The sequence below is a fragment of the Symphodus melops genome (genome assembly GCF_947650265.1).
Source record: "Symphodus melops genome assembly, chromosome: 14".
NCBI classification, from domain to species: Eukaryota; Metazoa; Chordata; class Actinopteri; order Labriformes; family Labridae; genus Symphodus; species Symphodus melops.
Genome location: NC_136704.1, coordinates 14354413 through 14379110, shown reverse-complemented (window position 1 = coordinate 14379110; position 24698 = coordinate 14354413). Strand labels below are relative to the sequence as shown.

At 39.2% G+C, this 24698-nt stretch overlaps 1 protein-coding gene across 6 annotated transcripts in view; it reads left to right on the top strand.

Annotated features, from left to right (window-relative positions):
- myripb (myosin VIIA and Rab interacting protein b) overlaps nt 1-24698 on the top strand; it is a 129980-nt gene that overhangs the window by 85310 nt on the left and 19972 nt on the right. For all 6 annotated transcript variants that reach the window (XM_079361125.1, XM_079361126.1, XM_079361127.1 and 3 more), the window contains one exon: nt 15334-15470. In XM_079361125.1, the coding sequence (XP_079217251.1) occupies nt 15334-15470 (137 nt within the window). The remainder of the gene's footprint in view (nt 1-15333; nt 15471-24698) is intronic.

Here is a 24698-nt window from a genome sequence, read left to right as displayed (position 1 = left end):
GTGTTATCTTGCATAAGGGTTTCCCATCAAATTTGCCATTTTACAAATTAAACCATGAAAGTACTCATCTTAATCATGATTGGAGGATTATCGAGGATGAAAGTGACTTGTTTCAACTATAATTTATAACAACTGCTGTGTCTGTGTGCTTTTTGTGTCAAGTGAATTAGCTCTCACCTGCAGAGGTTTTAGATTCCCTGCAGGTACTGTAGTGGCTCCCTGGGTTCTGGATTCATGCAATTTGAATGACAATCTCTCTAAATATCTTTAGGCCCCCCCCCCCCCTCTCTCTCTCTCTCTCTCTCTCTCTCTCTCTCTCTCTCTCTCTCTCTCTCTCTCTCTCTCTCTCTCTCTCTCTCTCTCTCTCTCTCTCTCTCTCTCTCTCTCTCTCTCTCTCTCTCTCTCTCTCTCTCTCTCTCTCTCTCTCTCTCTCTCTCTCTCTCTAGCTCCAATTTGCTTTAGCTCGCCTTCTCTCCAATCCTCTTTTTGAGGTGCTGAATCTCATGGCTTCAGCTTGGATCACATATTTTACACCAGCAAACAGCCACAGGACACACATCTCTGCACTCTGTTTCTGTTTACTTTAACACCTCCTGCAGTGCACACATCTTGGTTAAATTGGTTATAGCTAACACTTTTCCCAGCCAGAGCGTACGAGGATGTAATATATCCTCAGAACCTCCCTCCCTCTTCTTCAGTCTGCTCTTGATGCTCTGATGGTAAATATCCGATCGTCCGTCTGCCTGCAGAGGACACAAACTGATGAAATGGCCTCCACCTGGCTCTCCCAAATACCTGCAGGCAGATAACACACACACACACACACACACACACACACACACACACACACACACACACACACACACACACACACACACACACACACACACACACACACACACACACACACACATCTCTACTGACTATAAACACACTGCTGCACACACACTATCTTAGGCTTGCAGAGATGTATCACAACATGTAGGATAAAGAAACTGCTGCCAAAAAACATATTCAAACATCAACACATGCACAAATCTGAGTGCAAAAACAGAATGAAACAAATATAGAGGCACATGGGGACAAATAAAAAAAGGGAAGGGAGAAGTAAGTCTGATTGTAAGCAAAAACATATTTGTGTAAGCTTGTCATGCTCGCTAATCCCTTTCCTCAAACACCACAACACTCACACACACACACACCAAATGTAGCACTTTGACTTTATCTTACTTTTACTCTAGTTTTACAGTGTAAAATTATTGATTAAATGGTTACCAGACAGTGATGTGACTTCTGAGTGAAATTACGGTATTATCTATTTATGTAGCTCTAGGCAGTAGAGATAACACAGGTTTCATGGTTAAAGATTTGCTTTAAATCATCCAGCATTTACATCTAATCCATGTGAGTTGTTTCCTCAGAAAGCCTGTCCTTGGCATTGGCACGCTGCAGCATTATAAGCCTCCTGTTAATGACTGTACAGTTGTTTTGAACCATTGGCAGGACTGTGCACCTACTGGAGAAATGATAGGGAAAATCCAAATCATGTCGGTGATAATTCGTAATTACGTAGCTCTTGTTGACGACTAACATTTTGTACGCTCCACATAATGTCATAAAATGATTAAAGGGTAATACAACAGTGGCTTAAATCAGAAAAAAAACAAACCAATAGTTACACAAGAACTGCAGCGTATCCAACTGAACATAATGTCAAGCCTGTTACACACAGCTCAGTAAATTCAGGTGGGTTCTTTTGTTCTTTTCAGTTAAACCTCATTTAGCGATGGCAAATTTTACACAACAAAAGTCGCAGCTCCAATCTGACTGGGTCAGAGAAGGGGACATTCCCATGACGCTTTGAACACGGCTATGTAAGGCTGATTTTGAATGCCGTCATGTTTACATTAACGCAACAACAGCCAGGGTCAAAAGTACTGAGTCAGAGAGTGATTACTTGCATGCAAATAAAATAGTCCTATATCACAAATGTATGATCTCTGACGCACAAAGAATCCATTACACATTGTGAGCCCGCTTAATTTAGTTGAGTAAAGTCATCCCCTGACAGACTCATCTACTCACTCTGTGATATAATACGGTTATCATGTGTTATACAACACTCTGTAATGTATAATTTATCCATAGTTCTCCCTTGCATCTGTTGCCAAATATTGAATAAACACTTGAGTTTCTGTAATGGTCTTTTGATTGTGTATGAGCAAACCCACACTAGACAAGTGAGCTCTGTCTGAATGACAAAAAAATCCTGAAACACAATCGTCATAAAATCTGGTGTACCTTAATCTTTCATTGGCTCTAGTTTGACTTCCAAGTCTTATCTATCTATTTGTCTCACTATCATGGGCTTTAAGCCTTCTATTGTTGTGCAAAATACAAAAAACCCAGCTTCCTTGTTCAAAATGTGTGTTAGCATCCAGCATTTACATCCCCCCTGTGGGTTGTTGTTTCAGTATGCATGTCCTTGCATCAGCTTTTAGCATTTACATTTATTTATTTTAAACTTTTCTGTAAATGTTTTTTTTGTCTGGGAAGACTGCAGCAGTCACAACCACAGCCCAAATAGTGCTGTGCATCATAGTGAACATGAACAGAGCAAGGGAACTTACACTTGTTTAAAAGCTGCCCTGTGGCATTTTCTTGTAAACAAACAGAAAGTATCAGTATATTTTGTGAGCTTAAATGCATTGCGTTCCCCTGAGTTCTAAAATTGTTGATTGTATTTCTTTCCTCATTAAACATGCACAGCTGGTCTTCCACAATAAAAATAGAAATCAAACTATTAATGCACTTGGTAGTTTTGCATTATTTGAAGGACTAATCACTCAATCCCTTGTTGATTTGTCTTTGCAAGTCACTGTCTGCATGCAAAGGATAAACAAAACAGAAATCAACTTATCCAACTTATTGAATAGAAATAAACCGTCTCAAAATGTTACTCTCGGTTCCCAAACAACTCATAGATCACTTAACCTCAAATACAGGAAACACATTAACTTGTGTACGTACACAACGTGCAGTGCAAGTGCATTTTGCCAGTTTTCTACTTAAAATGAAGATTATATTCAAACCATGTTAAAAAAAAAGTACATCCGACCAAATACCCAAAGTAAAAAAATTGAGAGGACGTCTTTTTTATCATAACACTTGCCAAGGGAGAAAAACAATAGTTTCACATTCATTTCATCATATCCTGCTGAACATGAATTTCAGCCTGTTCCACAGAGCTTGGTGGCTTCAGGCGGGGTCTTTTGATCCTTTCAGTCAAACATTTAGCAAATGTGATTGCCATCGTTATGTTCCACCTGACTCTTTTTATGTGAAAGTCACAGTTTGATTCTACCTGGGTTAGACCAGGTGACGTTCCCATAGCACTTATTTTAAACATTGCAACATAAGTATAATTTGAATGCCCTTATTTTAAGAGCTACAGCAGCCAAGGTTAAATATATACAGCATAGAGTGTGAGAGATGATGTGCACAGCTTGGTGAGAGTAATTTATCTCATATGCAACATAATGCACAGAGAAATATGAAACGACTACACATTGTAAATGAGCCCTGTTTTTGTTGTTAAAGAGGTACTTCTCATGACATATTAATGTATGAAAATTAAGGTACATTTATAATTTATTATGCATCTATAATTATACATATTACATACATTTATTTTCCCCCTTTTCATCAAGTGTTAATTATCAAATGTACATTGCGGCTCTTTCTGTAATGATCATGTCCTTTTTTTTTTACATATAATACGAATGTTACTGGTGTCTGAATGACAAAAGTCCTTCAGTGAAACACTTGCAGCCAGTAAAGGCTTAACCAGCAGGACTGTGCATGCATCTGCCTCTCCTATCTCTTCCACTGTTGACTTTGTCCTCGGATGGAGAGGATCACCTTGATGTCTGCACTGATCACACTCAGAGGTCATTGATAATGATCAAAACAGTTTCTATTGAGAGGCAGAGAGAGAGGGTGCATATCTCCCCCCTCCACCTTCTCCCACTCCCACTCCCCTGCTTCATGGCTTCAATTACTCAGTGTGACGGCATTAATATGAATAATGCAGAGGTCCCCTGCCCTGGTCTGGAGTACCATGCATGTGTGACATGAACAAGAAAGGGCAAAGGGCCTTATGAACGATCAAAGCTGAGCTGGAAAAAGAGCAGCAGCAATGCAGGAGCTGAAACTGACTGAAGTAGGTTTTGCATGGGTTGTCCTAATGAGCTTGATCACAGAACTCACACCTGCGTGAACTCGGATTCTATGTTTCTATGTTAAATGGGGTTTATAGATGAGCTTTCTATCTCAGGATTTTTGCTTCAGGCTTTTTCTGATGCTTTTGAGCTTCATTCTTATGAGGCCACACAATTGTTGAGGATTATTAAACAACATGCTAACATGCTAAGACACATATATATATATATATATAGTAAAAGTAATAAGTAACAATTTAAAATGTTAAAATCAAAACAGCTCAAATCAATCAAATCAGAAATGCTAACCTTGAATTGACACAATGTTATTAATGTGTTGCTCTTAAAATGTCTCTGAAGCACATTCCAGGTGTTTGGTGCAAAGTAACTAAAAGCAGACCATCCTAACTCTTTGTGGATTCTTTGAACTTGCCGGGTGAGCCACGACTGAGAGAGTGTATTGCGGTTATAAATATGTATATGGAGTAGCAGAAAAACACACACCAATCCCAACGGCAATTTCATCTAACTTCACGTTCTCTGTTGCTGAACATTGAAATGTTTGACAGCTTTCCCTATTGACTAATTATAAAAATGGGCTGTCTGTCACATTTTACTGAATTTGTATTAAGAAAGAACGGTTCTTTGACCCTTCTCTTCAACCAATTTTTAAGATACATATGAGTTTCTGATGAAAAATAATGACCCAGAGAAATGACAATGACAAAAATTGCCAAATGAGATCTCTGTGAAAGGTGAGCCAGAAGACCAAAGGCTGATAGCGGCTATTAGTATGATTTCAGACCAAAGTAAAAGGCAGAGAGAAATTTCTCCTCTGTTTTTGGTTAGTCTTTCCTCCACTTGATGCCTCCATCTGTCTCTGTCACAACAAAATCAGTGCCGATACAGAGAACAGCAGCACAGTGTAAATGGGGAAAGACTCATGAGTAAGAGACGAGATAAATGTGTGTTTGCCCGTGTGTGTATCTCTGCAACTATCTGGTGTGTATTTGTGTGCATGTGGGTTTTGTTTGTGATCTGTGTGCCCAGCATCAATGATTCATCGTCGTCCATCTCCCACGCCCTGTCTGCCAGACTGAGTCGGGAGAGTGTTGTTTGCTCTGAACCAGAGTGTGTGTCATTTCAGAGCTCAAGGTACCAACACATACGCCTTCAGTCCAATGAAACTGGCCTACACACAGATACTAAATAGGATGTTGTGTCACAGGTCAGAGGAGGTCCAAACATATTGAGTGATAGTGATGCAGCATTTTAAATATATTCTGGTCTGATGGCAAACCACAAGTTCCATAAATACAACACAGTCTCCCCTGACTGAATGGTGACCCTTAACCTGAGAGTCAGCTGCATGTTTCAGTCATTTTAGCGCCATTACTGGTCTGGCTGTGCAATAGCAGCATGACTATAACCTACAGGATTTAGACCACATAATATTTTTGTTTTTCAAGATGGTGGTTGCTGATAATGGTAAACTGCTGTAAAAACTCAAAAGACTTAATTAGATGTTTGATGCAAGTTAAGAAACTCTGTTGACTCACAAACACACAGAATGATTAATACTTAGGATGCCGTCTTATTATGTTTCTTTAGTTCTTTACGATATTTGGTATACTTTATATTATTATGTTTTGTTCTGTAGTTGGAGACTCCCAAACCTCATCAGATATCAATCACTTTGTGGTCTGGAAATACAGAAATTAAACAGTATTGTCACCGCTGTTTAAAAAACAGCTTTCATTTTTCATCTGTTTGTTAATATATGCTCCCAGTGCATATATGTAAGTAGACGCACCTGTATTTCCATTTTTAATAGTATTTATCAGGGGTGTGTTTCAAAAGGGAAAACAAAGACATAGAGATTGGACAGGAGACATGCAGTGAGACTGGGAAGAAGAGAGACCAAAAAAAACAGAGTTATGGGAAGAATCTCCTGTTCCAGCAGAATTTATTTTGGGTTTTTTCGGTCGGTCTTGTGTGACTAACTGGATGTGATCTGCTCCCGCGATGAGGGCAGCCAAAGGCTTGTATGGGAGGCATGGCAATCCATTGGTTGCCTAATGATGGGAGCAGAGAGATGGCTCACTTTATTGGCCTCTCTTTGGATGCTTTTTCTTCAATGAAATCCACTCAAGTGGAAGGTACTCTAGTGGAGACTTTTGCCCTCAGGTTACACAAACACTGCAATGATTTTAGAAGGAGCACTTGCAGACAACCACATGCTTACTGACAAAATAACACACTTGAATATGTAAGGAAGTTTGTTATGGCTATTTGAATCTCTTTATTAGAGTAAAACATTTGTCTCTTACATATCCTGTTCTCAGTTTCCATGGGTTGCCCTTGTAAAACAGAGATAGACATGCTTGTTTTAGGGGTGCTTTACATTCCGATAATTATTGATTTTATTTTGTTTTGTTGCCTAGGCCTCAGTCATATGTTCAGAGTGTCAAACATTGATATCCAGAGACCTTCTCTCACCATCCCTGACATTTTGATATAAAAAACCTCTTTCAAAGCTTTCTTGTTTATCAGGCACACACATCTTCAAACTGATCTTAAAAGAGCCTCTGCAGCCAAAGACAGTCTCTATTCTTTCCCTGCTTTCCACTGAAGATTGATTCAAATGGATTACATAGACAGGCTGTATGAAAGCAAAATCTATAAATAGACCCTCTGGACATAAATGTCCCCGTATGCCAAGTATCTATGATGCAATCAAAGCAATGACTGTTTTTTTTTCTTAACATGCTCAGTGTGTCTTTCATGCCCTCTATTTTCCTCTCCCTGTTCTCCTCTGCCCTCTCTTTTCCCTCTGTTGCCCCCATCTAAAAGGTGACAGGAGTATGTGTAGTGTGGTGTTGTCAGGCTGCTTCCCTCTGCACCCTAACAAGCTTTCAGACTGACAGTTGAAGGCACCGGGCTCTGGCAGCTTGAGGATGCTTTTCTCCCTTTTGTCCTGTTTGTTCAGAGGCATTTATTTAAATCAGTTTAATGATCTTTAGTCAATGTCTTCCTTGCTCAATCTACCCTGTTTACTATTACATTTGATCAGTGTCATTCATTTAATGAGTGTATACTGCGGATACTAGTATCCGATTTAAGATTGTGCAGCATAACCTTGTGACAAGAAGAATTTCTTCAGGATGTATTGATTAATATATTGTTACCCTGGTTAAAGGATAGTAAAAACAACATGGCCATGTTTTTAAAGTATCTCCCTTCCTCTTGGTCTATTTCACAGATATATTTCTGTAATTCTGCAATAACAATACATTTTAGGGTCTTTTCTATGAATTCATTGTGTAATCCCTAAATCCTGTTAATTCAGTGGATTTTCATTTCCTGGCTGAGGTGTTTGATGACATTAAGAGGATAAAACCACGGTTCCCACTTCCCACAGTGACCTAAAAAAACCAAAGCGGTGACACCTTATTGAGACTTGTGATTTAATTATCATTATGGACTTTAAAGTGCAAACTAATTAATTTTGGTGTACAGACATGTGCCTCTTTCAGCCTCTAATCTCATCATATCATAATTTCAACAACACATAATTACCTGCTCGGAGCTGCAGTTTTTATCATCCACACTGTAAGCGGATGGAGTAAGACTTGAGTGGTGGAAAGCGTAACCGCAGTCTATTCTGTCACCACATTTCCCACATTACTGGGCTGCTGCAGAGCTCTGCCTCTCTTTGCATATTCCGCTTAAAATCCCATGTGGTGATCTGGCTGTGCAGAGACAGGAGGCGGAGAGCAGATTATCTCACTTTCCCATAATGCTCTATATCTTACATCCACATGGAAATATGTCTACATGCCGCAGTCTGTTAAAACCCAGTTGCTCGGTTGTTTTGATAACATTTTGGATTAGATGAAGCATTTCAAAGTGACCTATATCTGATATCATTTTGAACAACCCTCCATCCCCAAATTGACCCACATGTCCTTAGCTGAACAACAACAAACAATGTGACATCTGGCCAGCTGTTACTAAAGCCAAGAAGTGGTACCTAGCCTAATTGTCTTAAATTCTGGATTACACTATACAGGTTGATTGATTAACATAATCATTGTTCATGTTAATTATATTGTAGTCAATGCAGAGCATCTCTAAAAAGAAAGTGTACATATTATCTGGTGTATCTGGTGACTGCAGGCATATGCACACCGCTAAGATATGTAAAAATGTTAAATCATGAACTAAGTCCAAATTCATGTAATAGCCAAGTTCCTAGAAAAATGTAATTCGATTACTTTCGGGGCCAGTCTCACTGGGCTCTTAGTCTTCCAAAAAACACTAATAAGTTTGATAGTGTATGGCTCTCAGCATTACATTTCTGGTCATTTTCAGAGAAAGAGTTTGCCAGCATAAACTGAGGTCAGCTGAGGTTTTTCAAAACCTCTGAAGTAAGAAGATGATGAATGATTATATTTCAGTGCAATGACAGAAGTGCAGATTCAATGCTTATGCTGTATTCATCTTGTGATCTAAAGCTGATACAGTGTGATGTTTTTGTTGTATCAGGATGCACTGATACCAGGATATCGAGTGTCAGATGTTGGGTTTCTAACCTTGAAGAGGATATGCTTTTGAAGGATTTCTATAAGACTCTGAGTGGGAGTTTTATGTAACGTTTCAGAAATCTTTCTTTCTCTCCCACACAGAGAATATGAGATGTCTTTAATGGTATAAAATGGATTATTTAGCTCTAATGCTTGTTATAAACCTATATGAGTATAAAGGTCACCTCCTACTTTTTATGATCCCCAATCCTACCACCTGGGGTAGCTGTGGACCCCAGAGGTTTACTTATCGTTTGTTATTTACACATGCTTTTATTCTATTATTCTAATTTGTCTTATTTGGTGAGCCACTTGGTTATCGAATGAATTTATATGTAAAAACACATTTATTTCATTACATTTTAACTTGTTCAGGTCCTGTAGGAACCAAGTAATAAAGCCCTCTTTGCCTGCTTAGTTCTGATAGATGGAGTTATGTTCATCATGGCTCCTAATATACAGTATCACGGGGGCTTAAGGCACTGCACACATAGATTTCAAATAGTTAATACAAAATCCCACCATCAGCTCTATATTTTTTCTTGTGCATTATGTTAAATAGGTTGGTAGAACGAGGGTTCACTGATAGTGGAGAAAGTGACATATAGTCATATAGAATCTGCACTTTGGCTTTAGGAAACCAGGCACAGTGTGAAGATTTTGTATTTTACTTTGATCCCTTTGTTCTTGCTGTGTCGGAGAGCAATTTGTCCCAATATACCTCGTTTTTAGTCTTCCATACTGTGCCACTGACTCTCCAAGCTGCCGACACATTCATCTGTAACACCCTGCATGCTGAAGGCCTGAAGAGAGAGCCGGGCGATAAAGAGGAAGAGAGAAAAAGAGAATAAGACCGTGAGAGTGAGAGATGGAGAGTAAAGGAGACAGCTTTAGGGCTTTAAAGAAAAAGGTAGTAGGAGGAAGAAATGGAAAAGAAAATTGCTTAAATGTAGACATTTTAGAGACATAGTAAGCTAAGTGAATGGAGCAGAAAGCTTTGTCGTGAAACCTGCTGTATGCTGTCGAGGTTAAATTCTGCAGCAGGAACACAATTCAACTTGTAGACACTGAAACTGCCGTGTAACACAGTGTTTTGCAAATCTGTCTCATCTCCATAGGGGTCTGTTCATTTAAATGCCCAGACAAGGTAGAGGGAAAGTAGTGAAGCTAAAACCCACTTAATATGCAGGTTGAGCTCCTTTTATGTTCCTCTTGTTGCCTATCTGAACGTCAGTCATAAAGGCAAATGCAGATAATCAACATGCAGGCTGATTCCTGGAAAGGTTATGTACAGAACCACTGCTGTGAGTGTTGTGTTCCTGCCTGCTGTAAACCTGACGCTATTTTAAATCATACTGACAGGTTAGCCTGACCGTGCCCTGAAATCTCATACTGTGGGCATTTTGAACAGTTAACCCACGACCTTGTCCTTTGTCCTAAGGCCTCTTCTGCCATCGCTGAATATATTTCAAAAGAGCATTTTAGCATTGGGTTACAGCAAAGCAGACAGCAGAAAATTCTGCGATGAATATGCAGAAACAATGCCTGAAAACATTTTAAAAGTACTTAGCGATGACAGTGTGGGACAATCTACATGCCTCAAAACACAAACATACACATACAGTATGCAAAAACATAGCCAGATTTCATCCAAGTGTCTCGAATAATCTTCTTTCTCTCAATGAAAATTTGAATTTATTGCTCTGTGTTTTCTTTACCCACTTCTCCCTCTTGAACAAATCTGTTTTGACATGTACACACACAAACCAAAGGAAGCAGCAAGAGATGTTAATGACAGCCCATTAATTCTCGTTTGGAGTCAGAGTTTCTCCTCATTCCTCATAACAGGAATTAATCAATATTTATGTTGCTTCCCCTGTTGTGTGCAGCATTTCTTCTTGAATCTGCTAAAGCTAAGGAAACAGCTGCGCTGCGGTTTAAATATTTGTGTTATTGACCTTTGGTGTGACTGTGGAGAAAGTAAAAGAACTGTTTTCTTAAGGTTTCTTAAGGTCAGGTATCATCAAACGGAGTGCTGCTCGTTTTTTGTTTTTTTTAATCTTAGCTCTTTACACCGTTAGGCAGGTCTTCCTTGACATATTTTTTTTAGCTTGTGGCCTCTTTTTATTCTTTTATGAAATACTATACGTTCTTTACTACATAAAAAGATATCATCCCAACCTTTACAGTAAATTTCACAACTGGAATCATTGTTTGTCTTATTTTATGTATGACCGCACTTAACACAAAATCAGTACTTCTCTGAAAACTAATACAGTTAGTTTTTTTCTGCTAGCACATGTACAGTACTGGTAGAAAGGGAAAAAGTGCTCACTACACATAATTACTCCTCAGGGTTTTCAGTTATTAAGACCACTCAAGTTGAGGGTCATAACTTCATGTGCTTTGATCTAACCCAGGAGATGACAACAACCTCATTTTCAGTTGTATTTCTTCTATTAACATATACAGGCACTCTGCCAGTTTGCAGAAGAGATGAGAGCTTGTTTGATGTGCCTTTCTTCTCCTTTCCTCTAACTCCCATCCCAACAGCAGCCTCTACAGATGCTGAACAAATTCATTAGAAGGCTCAGAAAGTCATTTATGGTAATGGTTCCCTTTGCCAGGGGAGGTAGAAACGTACTTAGCAAAGCCTGATACTTATTATTGCACTACCGTTGCATTCTCTTTAAAATATTTCTTTTAGGCTCTATTTAGATGTGCATTCAATCTTATGAAGCATAGACTGCAAAAGGGCTGCAGAGAAGATGAGAAGGAAGACGGTTCCCAAGAATATGTTGAGCAAAGGCAAAGTGATGATAGAGGACGGGTAGATACAGTGTCAGGAGACCACAGGAATCCCTCTCACTTATTTATGCAGCAGCCCAGCATCAGGGAATCTCCCATCCTCATTATGAAATGTGTATTTGCAGAAGCTCACGCAGCAGTGCTGCTCTTGCTTGAAAGCCTCTGCTTATCCACTCCACTCTCCTCTCTTCTTTCTCTTGTTTTAGATCAGATCCCCACAGGGAAGAGATGTCATGCTTCATTCATCGTGACGCCTTTCCCACTGTCCTAAATCCCTCTCTCTCACTCCTTTTTCTTTGAAAGGGAAAGCTTGGCTAATTTCATCAAGTTTGTAGCTGCCTGGCCTGGAAGGGAGCAGATGCCTTAGCTTAAGTTTGCATTTAGTTATCATCTGTTTTTGTGCCAATTTGAGTGACAGGAGTGGGAATGAGAGCATTTCACCACTGGGAAGCTGCAACGTTTCTAGCTGGAAATTTTTCAGCAACAGGATAAGAATGATGAAATATCTAGTTTTTAGTTGCTGTCAACTTGAATATTAGCAGGTTAATCAAAAGTATAAAAATACCCTTTAGATTGCAAATGTTAAAATCTTGCATCTTTTGAAACAGGGTATATTATACTGTTTCAAATTTTTAGACATAACCATTTTGTTTTAATGTTGGATATTCATAATAAACATGGGCAGAGTTTCAAATCACAATTCGAAGTAATCCTCGTGTGTTCAGACATCAGTCTACATGCTTGGAGCAAGGACGCAGCCCTTTTCCCAGAATTGGAAAAGAATTATTTGCAACATTTTCAGAACGTCCGAGAGCATGTCATTTTTTTATATTTGTAAAAGATATCTAAGAGTCTGTCAAAGAGAAACTCTGGCAGGAGTGACTCATGTATGCTCTGAGGCCAGATGGTCACGCTGAACTCTGTCATGTCAACACATTTGGGGTCAACTTTATCTGCCATCTCTGCGTTAACCTACCGCTCTACTCACCTAAGTCATCTTGTAAGGTTACATTAAAATTTTAAGGTCATTTTCACACAGGAAAATTACCTGATCACACAATCATAACAAACAACCAATAATTGTTGTATTTTTCACAATTTTTGCCCATTGCAGAAATACAATTTAGAAGATAATGTCACGGTAGAATGTTCCGCCCATCCAAGCTCAGAAGGTATGAAATTGAGGACCAAAGTTCTGTTATTAAGTAGATCTGTCACAATTACTTTTGAAAGCTGAAAAAAAACTTTCCAGAGGTAAAGAGTTACAACGGTAACAAAGGGATTGGATTCAGCAGTCAGTTTTAATCTTATACTGTGTGTGTAACCATGCATGCTATTCACGCTAACAGGTTTGTTTAAATTAGGATTGATAACATATCTCCAATACCCGTCTATTCGGTTCAGAGCTCGCTCCTAGTTGCTCCAGCTCATTTCAGAGTATCAGTGGAACCTATCTATATTTCTGCCTCATATGATGCCACCTCAATGCCACTTTGATCATCCGGATTCATTTCTGTGCCTTCTTCCGAGGGCACAGGGGGAGATAAAAGGAGCCGAGGCTCTCCGCTGGAGCTCGGCAGCCACCATTTAGAGAGACTGGGTTGACCCGTGGCATGAAATTAAGGAGCTGAGGCCCATTGAGCATCCTCGCTGATAGAGGCAGAGGATAATAAATCCACGGAGAAAGAGGAGGGGAGGGAAGTGTGTAGGGAGGTTAAGAAGCAGGAGGGAGAGTGGTGGGATGGATATGGCAGCCAGTGCAGCCTCAGGGGCACTCAGAATCCCTTTATTAGCACGGCTATTTTCACCTTCTCCCTCAACGACCTGTCTCTTCATTGAGCTGAGGCGCCAACATGCACGCTTTCTAAATAAAGCATTTAGTCACGTATGCAAAGTGTACTCTCTATCTTTCCCCTTGCTCTTTCATAGCGAGAAACAGAGTCAATGATATATGTGAGTCAGTGACATATGTGACATGTATGATACTTAATGACTTATATGACCTTTGTTGGACATGCATTTGCACTCTTTGAAAATATTCCGTCCCTGTTCCATGCAGTCGTATTGGCATACACTACACTCACTGAGTCACTGAGTTCAAATAAAGAGGTCCTTCAACGGAAGAGGCTGTATATGTGTCACATTAACATGAATCCCAATTACACAAGCAAACTAAACAGTTCAATTCAAAAACATAAAGTGCAGATATATCCCTATCTTGTCTGTTACTCTCAGCCTAAAGCCATCTCATCTCTACTCAATACAAAAACCTTTAAAAACAGATCACAAAATGTCCCTTTTCTAAAGTGAATTACATCAACAAAATGCTAGTTCTTTATGTTTTCTTTAGTACTGTATTTCAAGCAGGAAGTGGTGCATTCAATGGGGGTTATTTCAGCAGAATTTGTGGGCTTGTATTGATGACATATACCACAGTGTTTTTCTTATTTATGATATGAAACATCATAAATTCCTATTCCTTCTGTCTTTTTATATTGTGTTTATATTCGTGCTCAATCCACTACAAAAAAAATATAGAACTGTAAAGTGTGGATTAACAAATACAACTTCAAGCACAGTACTAAAGTCCACTCATTGTGTTGCACTACACAATGGAAGTAGGTGGCCAGTTATTGAATAATTAATGTTTCGTAGGGGCCGCAGGCTGTCAGTACAGTATGTGGATATTCTTACATCATGCGCAGAATAATTATATACAAAGGTAAAACCTCCAATAACACTGCTGTTATTCATTAGTTGCACTAATGTACATTATGTAAATAAGCATTTTTGTGCGATGTGCATGAACAGAATCTTTTGACAATAAGAAATGTAAATGTTTAAAATGGACATGAATGGTGCGGGAATGAATCAAGTGTGTTTGAAGGTCTCTGCTTCCTTGAACTGTAAATTTGTCTCTGTGTGTTGTGTTAGTCGAGCCTCACCCGTGTGTGTGTGTGTGTGTGTGTGTGTAGGTGTGTGTGTGTGTGTGTGTGTGTGTGTGTGTGTGTGTGTGAGAAAGTGGCACACACTGGCCAATAAGAGAAGGACGGACTGCAAGATTAAACACCAAGCTGGCAGTGTTTCATGCAATCTGACGCAACACTGGCACAAAGGGAGCGCTTTTCTTCTAACCTTCTGTGTTATGAATTACTGCTTATGTAATTGGTTGGCGTTTACACACCACCAAATGAAGAAAAAGTCTGAAATGTGCCGTGACGTCACTTCAATCTAAAAGCATTCACTGCGGTCATATACATAACAATACACAGCTTCCTGCGTTCCTGCATTGTATTACTGTGAAAATGTACTTTTCTTCTGTTTGTTCAGAAAGAAAATCTGCAGAATTTTCTAATTATATGATGTTTTTGCTTCAAATCAAAGACTAGGACTTTGGATATGACAGTCTAAGAAAAAGCAAATTATTTCCAAAAAAAAAAAAAGTACAATTACACAAAACCAGAACCTCTGAACTCCATTTTCTCACAGATTCGATCCCAGAGAACGCTTTCTTTTCAAGTCCATTATGTCACACTGAACTACAACAGCTTTTCATTGATCCTTGGCTTGAACTCAAAGTTATAATCCTGCTGTAATTATAATGAAATTTGATTCCTGCTCAATTCTTTTGCCATCTGTTCTTTTCACTTAAAACCATGTTTTCTTTCCTTCTTCCCTCCTCCCTTCTTTCTCCCTTGGATCTTTTTTTTATTCTGCAGGATCTTAAGGACACAGTCGCTTGAATGGTATTACAACAATGTGAAGATTCGCTTCAAGAGGTTCGGCAGTGCCAAGGTTTTAAAGACTCTGTACAGAAAGCACATCATAGAGAGAGGAGCCCTCTCTGAACTCCCAGGTAACATCTTCCTCTCACACTGTTTAAGCCAGAATGCATGGTCTTAGTTGTACTGCCAATATTTGTGCTGTTTATTTATACCTTTAATCATTTTTATATTAGAGCAGCCCATTCTTCTTTGGCTTATGAGTCATCGTGTGATTCAAGCAATTTAGCAGATTTGGCGAAAGCCATATTCTGACTTACACAACTGAGGAAAAAACATCTTCATTTGAAGGCTCTGGATGGACATTTAAGAGTAAAAGTTATCAGTTTGTTTCGCCAGCACTGTGTTTCGCCTTTTTTTTCTGTCACTGCCTGATTCATTTAAATTATCACTCCCTGGCATATAGAGACAAAGGTTTCCCCAATAACACATCACATATACATCTTTAAACACAACGTGGATGATTGTAATTTAGAACTGTATTCACTTTTCTTCAGACTTGATTTAGATAAGGCAAGCGATAAGGATAAAAAAAGCAGAAACAACAAAACAGAGTGCAGAACATGCAACTAATTAAATGCTTAAATTACACAGATACTTAGCCTACGAGTTAAGTCTAACAGCTGGCCTCTTGGGAAGAGATATTACTACTGGGTGGGTTCTTCTGCAGGAAATATTGAGCATCAAAGACATTTTCTGCATTCTGGTGAGATGACACTTGTTTCTGTTGTTCCTGAATTATTGGACAGATGATGAGTCAGATGGTAATCTACTTTTCTGTCCTCTTTTTCCCCCCATGTTTGGGAGACATCTTACACCTATAAAATCAATGTTAAATTCAGTTTAATTACATTACTCAAATCACCTTTATTTGTACAGCACCTTTCAGATAGACACACATGCAGTCAATGTGCTTCCCTAAGGAAGAAAAGGCGGGAAATAAGAACAGAAATTGACAACAATGGGGGGCGCTGGTGGCGCAGTGGTTAGTGCGCGCGTCCCCATGTGTTGAAGCTATGGTCCTCACGTGGGCGACCCGGGTTCGGCTCCGGCCTGTGGCCTCTTTCCCACATCTCACTCTCCTCTCTCTCCTGATTTCAGACTGTGTCCCCTGTCTAGCTCTAATAAAGCCTAAAGCCTAAAATAATCAAAAAAGAAATTGACAGGAATGGTAAAGATGATAACAGATTAACTCAAGACAAAAAAAAGGATTACAGTAATATTACAAAAATAAAGATGACAATTCATTATGAATAATTTATTATTACTTCATAAAATTGAACAAAAACAGTTAGTCTATGTAAAGACAAAATAAGACATACATGACATCAAAAACTTAGACTTAAGGGCCAACTTCGGCCCACGGATGACATCAGACTGGCCGTTGGATCCGTTCTATTTACAGTTAGAAAATGAACAACTAATAAAAGGGGGAAAACTTTGCTGGCAGGCTATCACAAGCTTATGTTTTCGATGGAGGGGGAAAGCATCTCTTCACGCAGTGTAAGTACTGTACTGCTGTGGTGGGCTTGCTTGTCTGGCCCCCGGCTCCTTAACTTTCTGAAATGTTGTTGCCCCCTGAACAATATATTTGAAAAGCTCTGCCATAGGCTATAGGTCTTGTCTCAGTTCTCAGTACTGTAGCCATATAAAGATTTTATCAAATCTTACATTTAAGAATTGTTCCTTTGATTTGAGACAAATTTCAGCCATGCCTTCAACACCTTTTGGATACCTGTTTGTTTTTATAGTAACAAAGTGTTCTTGTTTGATTGTGTCAGCATGTGATGGTGACAGACTCTTGGTGAGCTGCCCTGCAGATCTCCTCCTACTGGGGTTAATCCCTGCAGTGGCTCAGGCCACTTTGCATCCTCTATGAATTGTCCCTGTGCAGCTGAGCTTTGATCCCGCCTCCCTCGCTGCTGCTAACATTGTTTTGACCCGGCTGCAACATGATCGGTCTGCCTCTGTGGCTGACAACATGGCATTATTTTAAACCCCACTACATGGGATTAAATGGATGAAGAGAGCACAGGGTGGACGAGGCCAGGTCAGACTTGAGGCTAAACTAGGTGATGTTGAAATGAGGGGATTTTTAGGAAAACACAGATTAACCACAAATTAAATTCATTATCAATAAAGTAAACGGTTCCAAAAAAGAATTGATATCTTTTATGGTAAAGCACACAGTGGCTGACTACTATACAACTTCCTGGTGATGCTGGCATATTCTGTTTTTTGCACTTCGCATGTCTAGCCATCATGAAAGCCGACATGATGAACTAAAATAGCTAGATTTGGCTCACTGGAATTTTAAAAATATGTTGGTCAGGAAGAAGCTTATAAGTATTTAGCCTAAAAACATGGTGTGGTTGTTCAGTTCAGAGGAATGCATCTCTGCAGCAGTACAGCAGGAAAAACAGCTGCAGGACATATCAAAACACAATAGGGCCATTGAAGACAAAAAAAAGTGTTTGTTCTGGCCAGACAATACTGAATTACAATAAAGATTCATGTAATAAAGTGAGACATGTTGCAACCTTTGTGAGAATTACAAAAAGAGCATATAGCAACAGAATGATGTTCCATAAGACGTTAGGTCTCTTCCCTCTCCTCTCCTCTCCTCCGCTCTGCTCTTACATCATCTGGGCTGCAGATGGGAAAACTGTTTGATTCGGCTGCTGGTTTCCCAGTTCACATTTTACCACTTCCAACCCTCGCATGGCCGCTCTCTCTAACTGGCAGGCTGGCTTTTTCATATGATTATGGATATACTGAGATGTGTGTGCATTTATAAGCTCTGTATAAAGGTTATGAATGTGTGTAGGCATATCAAAAGTTCTGGTCAGGTAAATTTTAAGTTTAGCAACTAAACATATTCAGGATTAGCCCAAAAAAAAACAATTGGCAAAGGAGGCTCTGATCAGCACACCAAAGTAACAAAATCTTGCTTGATCTACTGTGCGCCATGAAAAGGAGCTGAGGTGCAGAAACACTCAGGCTCAGGTTCATTGCCTCACGCATATAGAAAAGCAGCCACAGGAATGTAAAATATTCTCGTTAACAATTCCCAGCCATATGTGAAATATAGGCTGCCTCTTTAAATGTGCTAGTAAATGAATGTCTCATTTTTTTTTATGTATCACCAAGGGGGCAATGCTTATGAAATCAATTCTCTAGGAGTGTGAAATGGCAGTCAACATGACAGTCGGTGAGAGAGATGTGACTGTTTTACATTCATCATGTCCCCAGAGAGAAGGTGTGACCTTCACAGCAACAGGAAGGAAACAGGGAGCCAGCGATTTGTACTTTTATGTCCATCATCTCTTGTTGGAAGAAAGTAAGTCTGCTGTATGATATGTAACAAACACTGTATCATCATCTGCATATAGTGAGAGTGAGTGTTTCCTTCCATGATAGATGTGACCCCTAGAGTTTGAACATATGACATGGCTGTTGTGTTGGAGACCAAAAGCTGTAAGGAAAAAAAATGTTATAAGAGTTGCACAGAAGCCTATTTCAAATAACTTTTTTTTCTTCAGATAAATTTCCTTTTACAGTATATTATAACCTATCCACAAAACTCATTTAGTGCCAATGCTATGCACAGCTCCAAGTACCTATTAACTAGTAATGAATGCTTTTATGCCAGCATAGCATGAAATTAAAACAAATAGATGTGCACAGCAGTTGTGTTTACTCATCCATGAATGAACAGTCGTAGCCAGTGGTGCACAAGAGGCTGCATGTACACAAACTGAAATCAATTTAATGTGACAGAAAATAGTCGAGACTTTGGGGTGACCTGGCAAAGCATTTCATTATTTCAAACTCTGGGTAGGAAAAAAAATGAATCAGTCCTACTTTTTATCTCTGCTCCCAAATTTCACCGACAGTCCCTCAGTTACACTCTGGTCCACTTGGTGGTGCAATATGCCTTTAATTAAGTTGGTTTGCCAAGCTCCAACTAACAAATAAAAATCCCTTTAAATGAGGATTTAGAAAAAACATTGTATTCCCAACAATTCAGTGTGCTGAGACAACAGTTTAATCTCCCATTTTGCAAAGGCTCCTATTGCCATTATGACCCACAACAAGTGATGGCAGAAGAAATGTCACTTCTACTTAAAACCCACTGTGTGAATTCTTTTTTTTTTACTCTGTTGATGATTTAATGATATCAGTTCAAATACTCAGCAGGTTTTAGACCGTAACTTGATGTACTCATACATTCAGGGATAAGTGTCGATAACTGAGAGGCATTTTCTGGTGTTGAAAAATTAAAAAGCAGAATGAGAATGCAAAAAAAAAAAAATGCAGTTCCTTGGATGTCCAATTGAGGCTGGCTTCAAGCGTTTTAAGTTTCTGAATTTTGCCGAGTTGTTTTTTTAAATGCAAACATGGCTTTTTGCATGATTTATTGCACTAACTAATCATCTAAGGAGTCTGGTCACAAGTGAGTTGATTTATTTTGTTCGGTCATTCAATAATGACAGTGTAATAATACATATGGGCTTCCAGTTCACAGGAGTCTGTGTTGTTGTTGGCTTTTTTACCTATTAGCCCCTCACTCATTTCCAGCACCACCCTCTACTTCAAATGACAATCCAGAAAATAACACGGTGTTAGCTAGATTGCTGAATTGATGGCTTAATATCCCCAGTGGAGAAATCAGAGGGTAATGTCACAGGGGCTACATAAAGTATTTATACAGTCTGCCTAAAACTTGTCATTAGGGCTTGGTTTAGTAATATCTATAACACTGAGTGTTTTTTAAGCGTTTTTCTCTGCCTTTCTACTCTGGCTTTATAGTAAAGTATCATAAAATTCCCCATGAAAGGCAATGAGCTGAGCCTATAATGAAGTATCAAGGCATGAATGATGACGTTTTTTTCTGACTTAAATCTCATTCACTTCAAACGGAGGATTACTGTTGTCCCACTGTTCTCTTCCCTTTTGTGTTTGCTGTCACATCCTTCTGAAGGTCCGTGGGAGGCTTCCCACTTGCTGGTGACATGAAGTGGACTTTATATTCAAACATGTTATCACCTTCTGACATGCTATTGAGAGTTTGAGAAGAGAAGCAAGGGGGGAAGCATTCTGCTGTTTTGAGATGTCTTTTCAGAATGATAACAAGGGAAATTATGGCCTTGTGTTTGTGGTCATTCATGTTGGATTCTTAAATTTGATTTAGTGAAATCAGCTTTCAATTTTCAAACATCAAAATTGAAAGCAAGCAATGTTTTTGTCATTATTACTTAACGACCCCACCAATAAAGCCTTATACATTATTCATCCTCTGCAGGTTCATAATGTTCGTATCTGTGTCAGGCTGAATAAACATCTATGAGATACATGCTTCTTTCTGTGTCCATATACAGAGGTTGGAGTTAATTTTTCCACTCCAGTGTTAACAAAAGAATTTGTTTCACAATTGGTCGCATTATTGTAGGCTTACAGATCAGCTGATTGTATTTTGGTGGTGATTCGACAGGTTTCCTCCATAGTTTTTTTTTCTCACAGTCACAATGCATTGGCTGCTAGCTAGTGTCAAAGCCTGACATGTGGACTTCTATTCGAACTGCATTAAAGCTTCCTGTTCCCCGGCTCTTTTCTGGAGCATCAAATCCAAAAGGTACAGGAAAAAAAAGTATTCAAGTTGGATCAGCGAATAGCTTTAATTTAACAATTTGTTGTGTGTGTGTGTTTCTGGTACACTTCTCTTTCCTTTTTCTGGTTTGTTTTATTATGCTTAACAACTTAACCAACATTGAACACTTAGTTAACATTTTTCGGTGGAGGCCTTTTTTAAAGCTGGTTGTCGGTTTTCAGCAAAGTTCAATTATTTCAAATCATGTCATGAAAACATGAACCAAAATGTTTCCATGACTCAAACCACAGTAAAAGACAGCATAGATTCTGCATAAGAATTTGTATAGAGAGCGAGCATTGATTATTCTGATTATCTGCTTCTGTCTATTGAGGGGTTACTGAACATCAGTTCAGCAGTTAAGATCTGGCTAATCTGGTGAGTCAGTGCCAGGACATTATGAACAGGAACCTTTGTGCCACCACAGCAAAACAAACTACAATGGCTTCCAAATAGCAGAATCTTTCAAGAGATTTATCCCGATTAATTATTTCTCCCGCACCTCAGAGGTAATAAACAGTAAGAAAGATTAAGTCACTTATGCATGCAGTCAGTTTTGACACTTACCTCCACAAACAGATCTAATTACTATAGGTCATTGTATCTTTTGGGTATTTGCAGTATATTTAGGACAACAATGGAAATGAGAAACAAATGTTCTTTAAATACAAATGTGTGGTATTGTTTTTTTCAATCAAAATCGAGGTGAGATACAATACATCCTTAAAATGGCTGAAATTAAAAAGCAGACATTAATCTTTCAATTACTGTGCTTCTTGCTGCCTTTTCATGTTGTGGTATGCAAAATAGTTTCTTTGGGATTGACATTTTCATTCACTCTTGGCTGCCTGCTGAACATTTCCTTCGCTCCAAGCTGTGTTCAGGGTCACTTTCTACAGAATTGTTCTTGCTCAGGTTGCTGCACAATAAGCATTTGCCCAATCAGGTTCCCCCTTAGCCAGGCAAAGCCACCCGCAGGTAACAGAAGTTGCGTAATAATTGTAAAAGTGGAATGCTAAAAGCTTTTGGTAATAACTCAAGATCTTACGCTTTGTTAAATATTCTTACTCCATTATTTGAGCTTTTAAGGGCATGCTAGCCATGGGACCAATTAATTTCTGCACACAAACCCACACACTTGCGCTTTTTCTTGAACATTTCTTTTGACTTGTACCACATTTTATGACAGATTTATCTTGCATCATCTTCCCAAAAGGTAAGTAACACTCATCTCTCAAATAAAAGCTACCGAGCTGAGTGCGGGATTGTTTACTTTCCACTAACTCCCAGCCTGTCGTGATGTGAGCAGACATCCTGTCTGTTCAGCCGTTGTTCTGAGAATGTTGTTTATGAGACTGTGTGCTGCCAGATGCTGCATTGTAATTGAAAGGAAACCGTCTGGACTCTCCTTCCTCCTCCTGCTTGTGCTGTTGGCACTCCAGAAACGTTAGCTCTAAGTGGAGCTTTACTGGCTCATTTATTTATACACTCCTTCTTTTTCTGCTCCCTCTGTTTTCTCTATTTATTGCACTCATCATCATCCCAACACTGAATGTCTTATTTGCAAATAAATTCTAAAAAGACTTTCTGAAAACAACATAGGATTTGCTGATTTCTTTTCCATCAAATGGTCCTGTCAAAACAGAGTATACTCAGCTATACTGATCATATGCTACATTACAGCTAATAGGCAGCGCTTTCTGTTGTTTGGATAAGTTACAGATATTAGATATTTTAACTGACATGTTTAAGGCAATAAGAAAGAGATATGAAACAGCTACATAGGAACATATACAAACATACATAATATTGTGATACTCAATGTATCTTTGTTGCTGATTTACCAGCCAAGCATTTGGGTATTGATAACACGTTATGGTAATAGTTTGTGATTGGGTTTTTACATTGGATAGATGATTTAGTCAATTCCAACTTTTGAACCCACACAAACTTAACAGATTTTGGTCTCTAACTGCCTATATTAATATAAGACAGACATTTTTCAGAAAGAAGAATATAATTTCCTGACGTTTCACCTGTTAAAAACTCTTGTAGGTTGAAGATTTAAAATAGAAGGACATTTAGATACCGTTATAGACAAAGGCCTTTAGGGCGCTCTCACACTGTTCATGCAGGCTTCACCCCTAAAGTCCAGTTTGTTTGACTAGTGTCCTTGGTACTGGCACGCTTGGAAGAGGCTTGCTTCACAATGGTATAGTTCATATACATTCCCAAGCAAGGGAACATAACGTGGACATCCTAAGCTGATTTCACCAGCCCTCTGTGAGAAAAAGAGTACGCACCTGTGTTTGAGGTGTTGCAAGCGAACTTTAAGGGGATACAAAAAGCCCTGTCAGGAGAAAAACAGCCAACAAGAGCGTATGAAAGCTGATTACAAACATGCTCTGGAAAGAGGGGAGCAAGAGACTGGAGCTGACTGTGCAGTAACAGCTAAAGACATCCATCAGCAGGAACTTGAGGCTTAGGCAAAGTCTCACATTGAACAGGGTGAGAGAAGATAAAAAGCCAATCCTGGAGTTAATGAAGAGAAGGAGGTAATCTCTCATGAGTTGGAAGACTGGAGTGGAGGAACACGAGGAACTGTTCACCGAACAAGACTGTCCTTTGACTATAGGAGGAAGCCGGAGAACCCAGAGGGAACCAATGCATGCAATGTCGAGTGGAGAACATAACACAACTTCCCCTGCCTGTTAAAGATTTGAGACAGGGACCTTTTCAGATTGAGGGGACAGTGCTCATCACTGTGTCACTATTCAGCCTCACCTTGTCTCTTTAGCTTAAATCTATAGTAGTGTCTAGCATCACGTCCTACTTATATAAATGGTACAACATGTAACATTTTGTATGCAGTGTATGCACTACTCGGTGTTCTGCAGCACTCGTCAGCAGAAATATTTGTGTGTGCACAAGACTGTACCCGAATGAGCTAATCATTTTGAAGAATGCTTTAAACTAATCAAGAAAACAAAAATATAATTGTGCCACAAATCTCATTGTACTTCTCATTTTACTTAGTATCCTTGTGTATAATAATAGTGTTCATGTTAATTGAGAAAACAGCCTAATTTTTATGGTCGTAGAGCTCAGATCGACCATAGCAGTGTGATATAAGGTGCTATCATTAAGTAACAAAATGCTCTTTCATTTATTAACGTAGTTCTGTTGTAATGCCAACATGTAAAAATAAATATTTAAAGCATACACTTGATTTAATTTTCTCTGAATAGAGAGTTATGTAGCCCCCATCTCTTTCCCACATAAACTCACAAACATGTATTGCACACTCACCAGTGGTGTGCCGACATCCTTCAGAATTCAGGCCACCGCTGTCGTCTGTGTGGTTACCAAGGTGATATTGAGCCATTTCCTCCCACACTCCCCTGAGTGGCTGGTATTGCAAGTGTCGAGGACTAAGGTGGGAAGATGGTCTCGGAGAGAGAAAATACTAAAGGTTGGACGTAATGAGGATTGTGGACTGAGAAAAACACACACGTTTACCTTCCATCCCCTCTGTAATGATGAGACAGCGGTGTTATTCAGGGCCAACGTATGACAAATGCATCATTATGTTGTGTCACAGTCGTCATCATTGCTGTCTGGTTACGTATGACTCATGTTTCTAGTTGCTGCA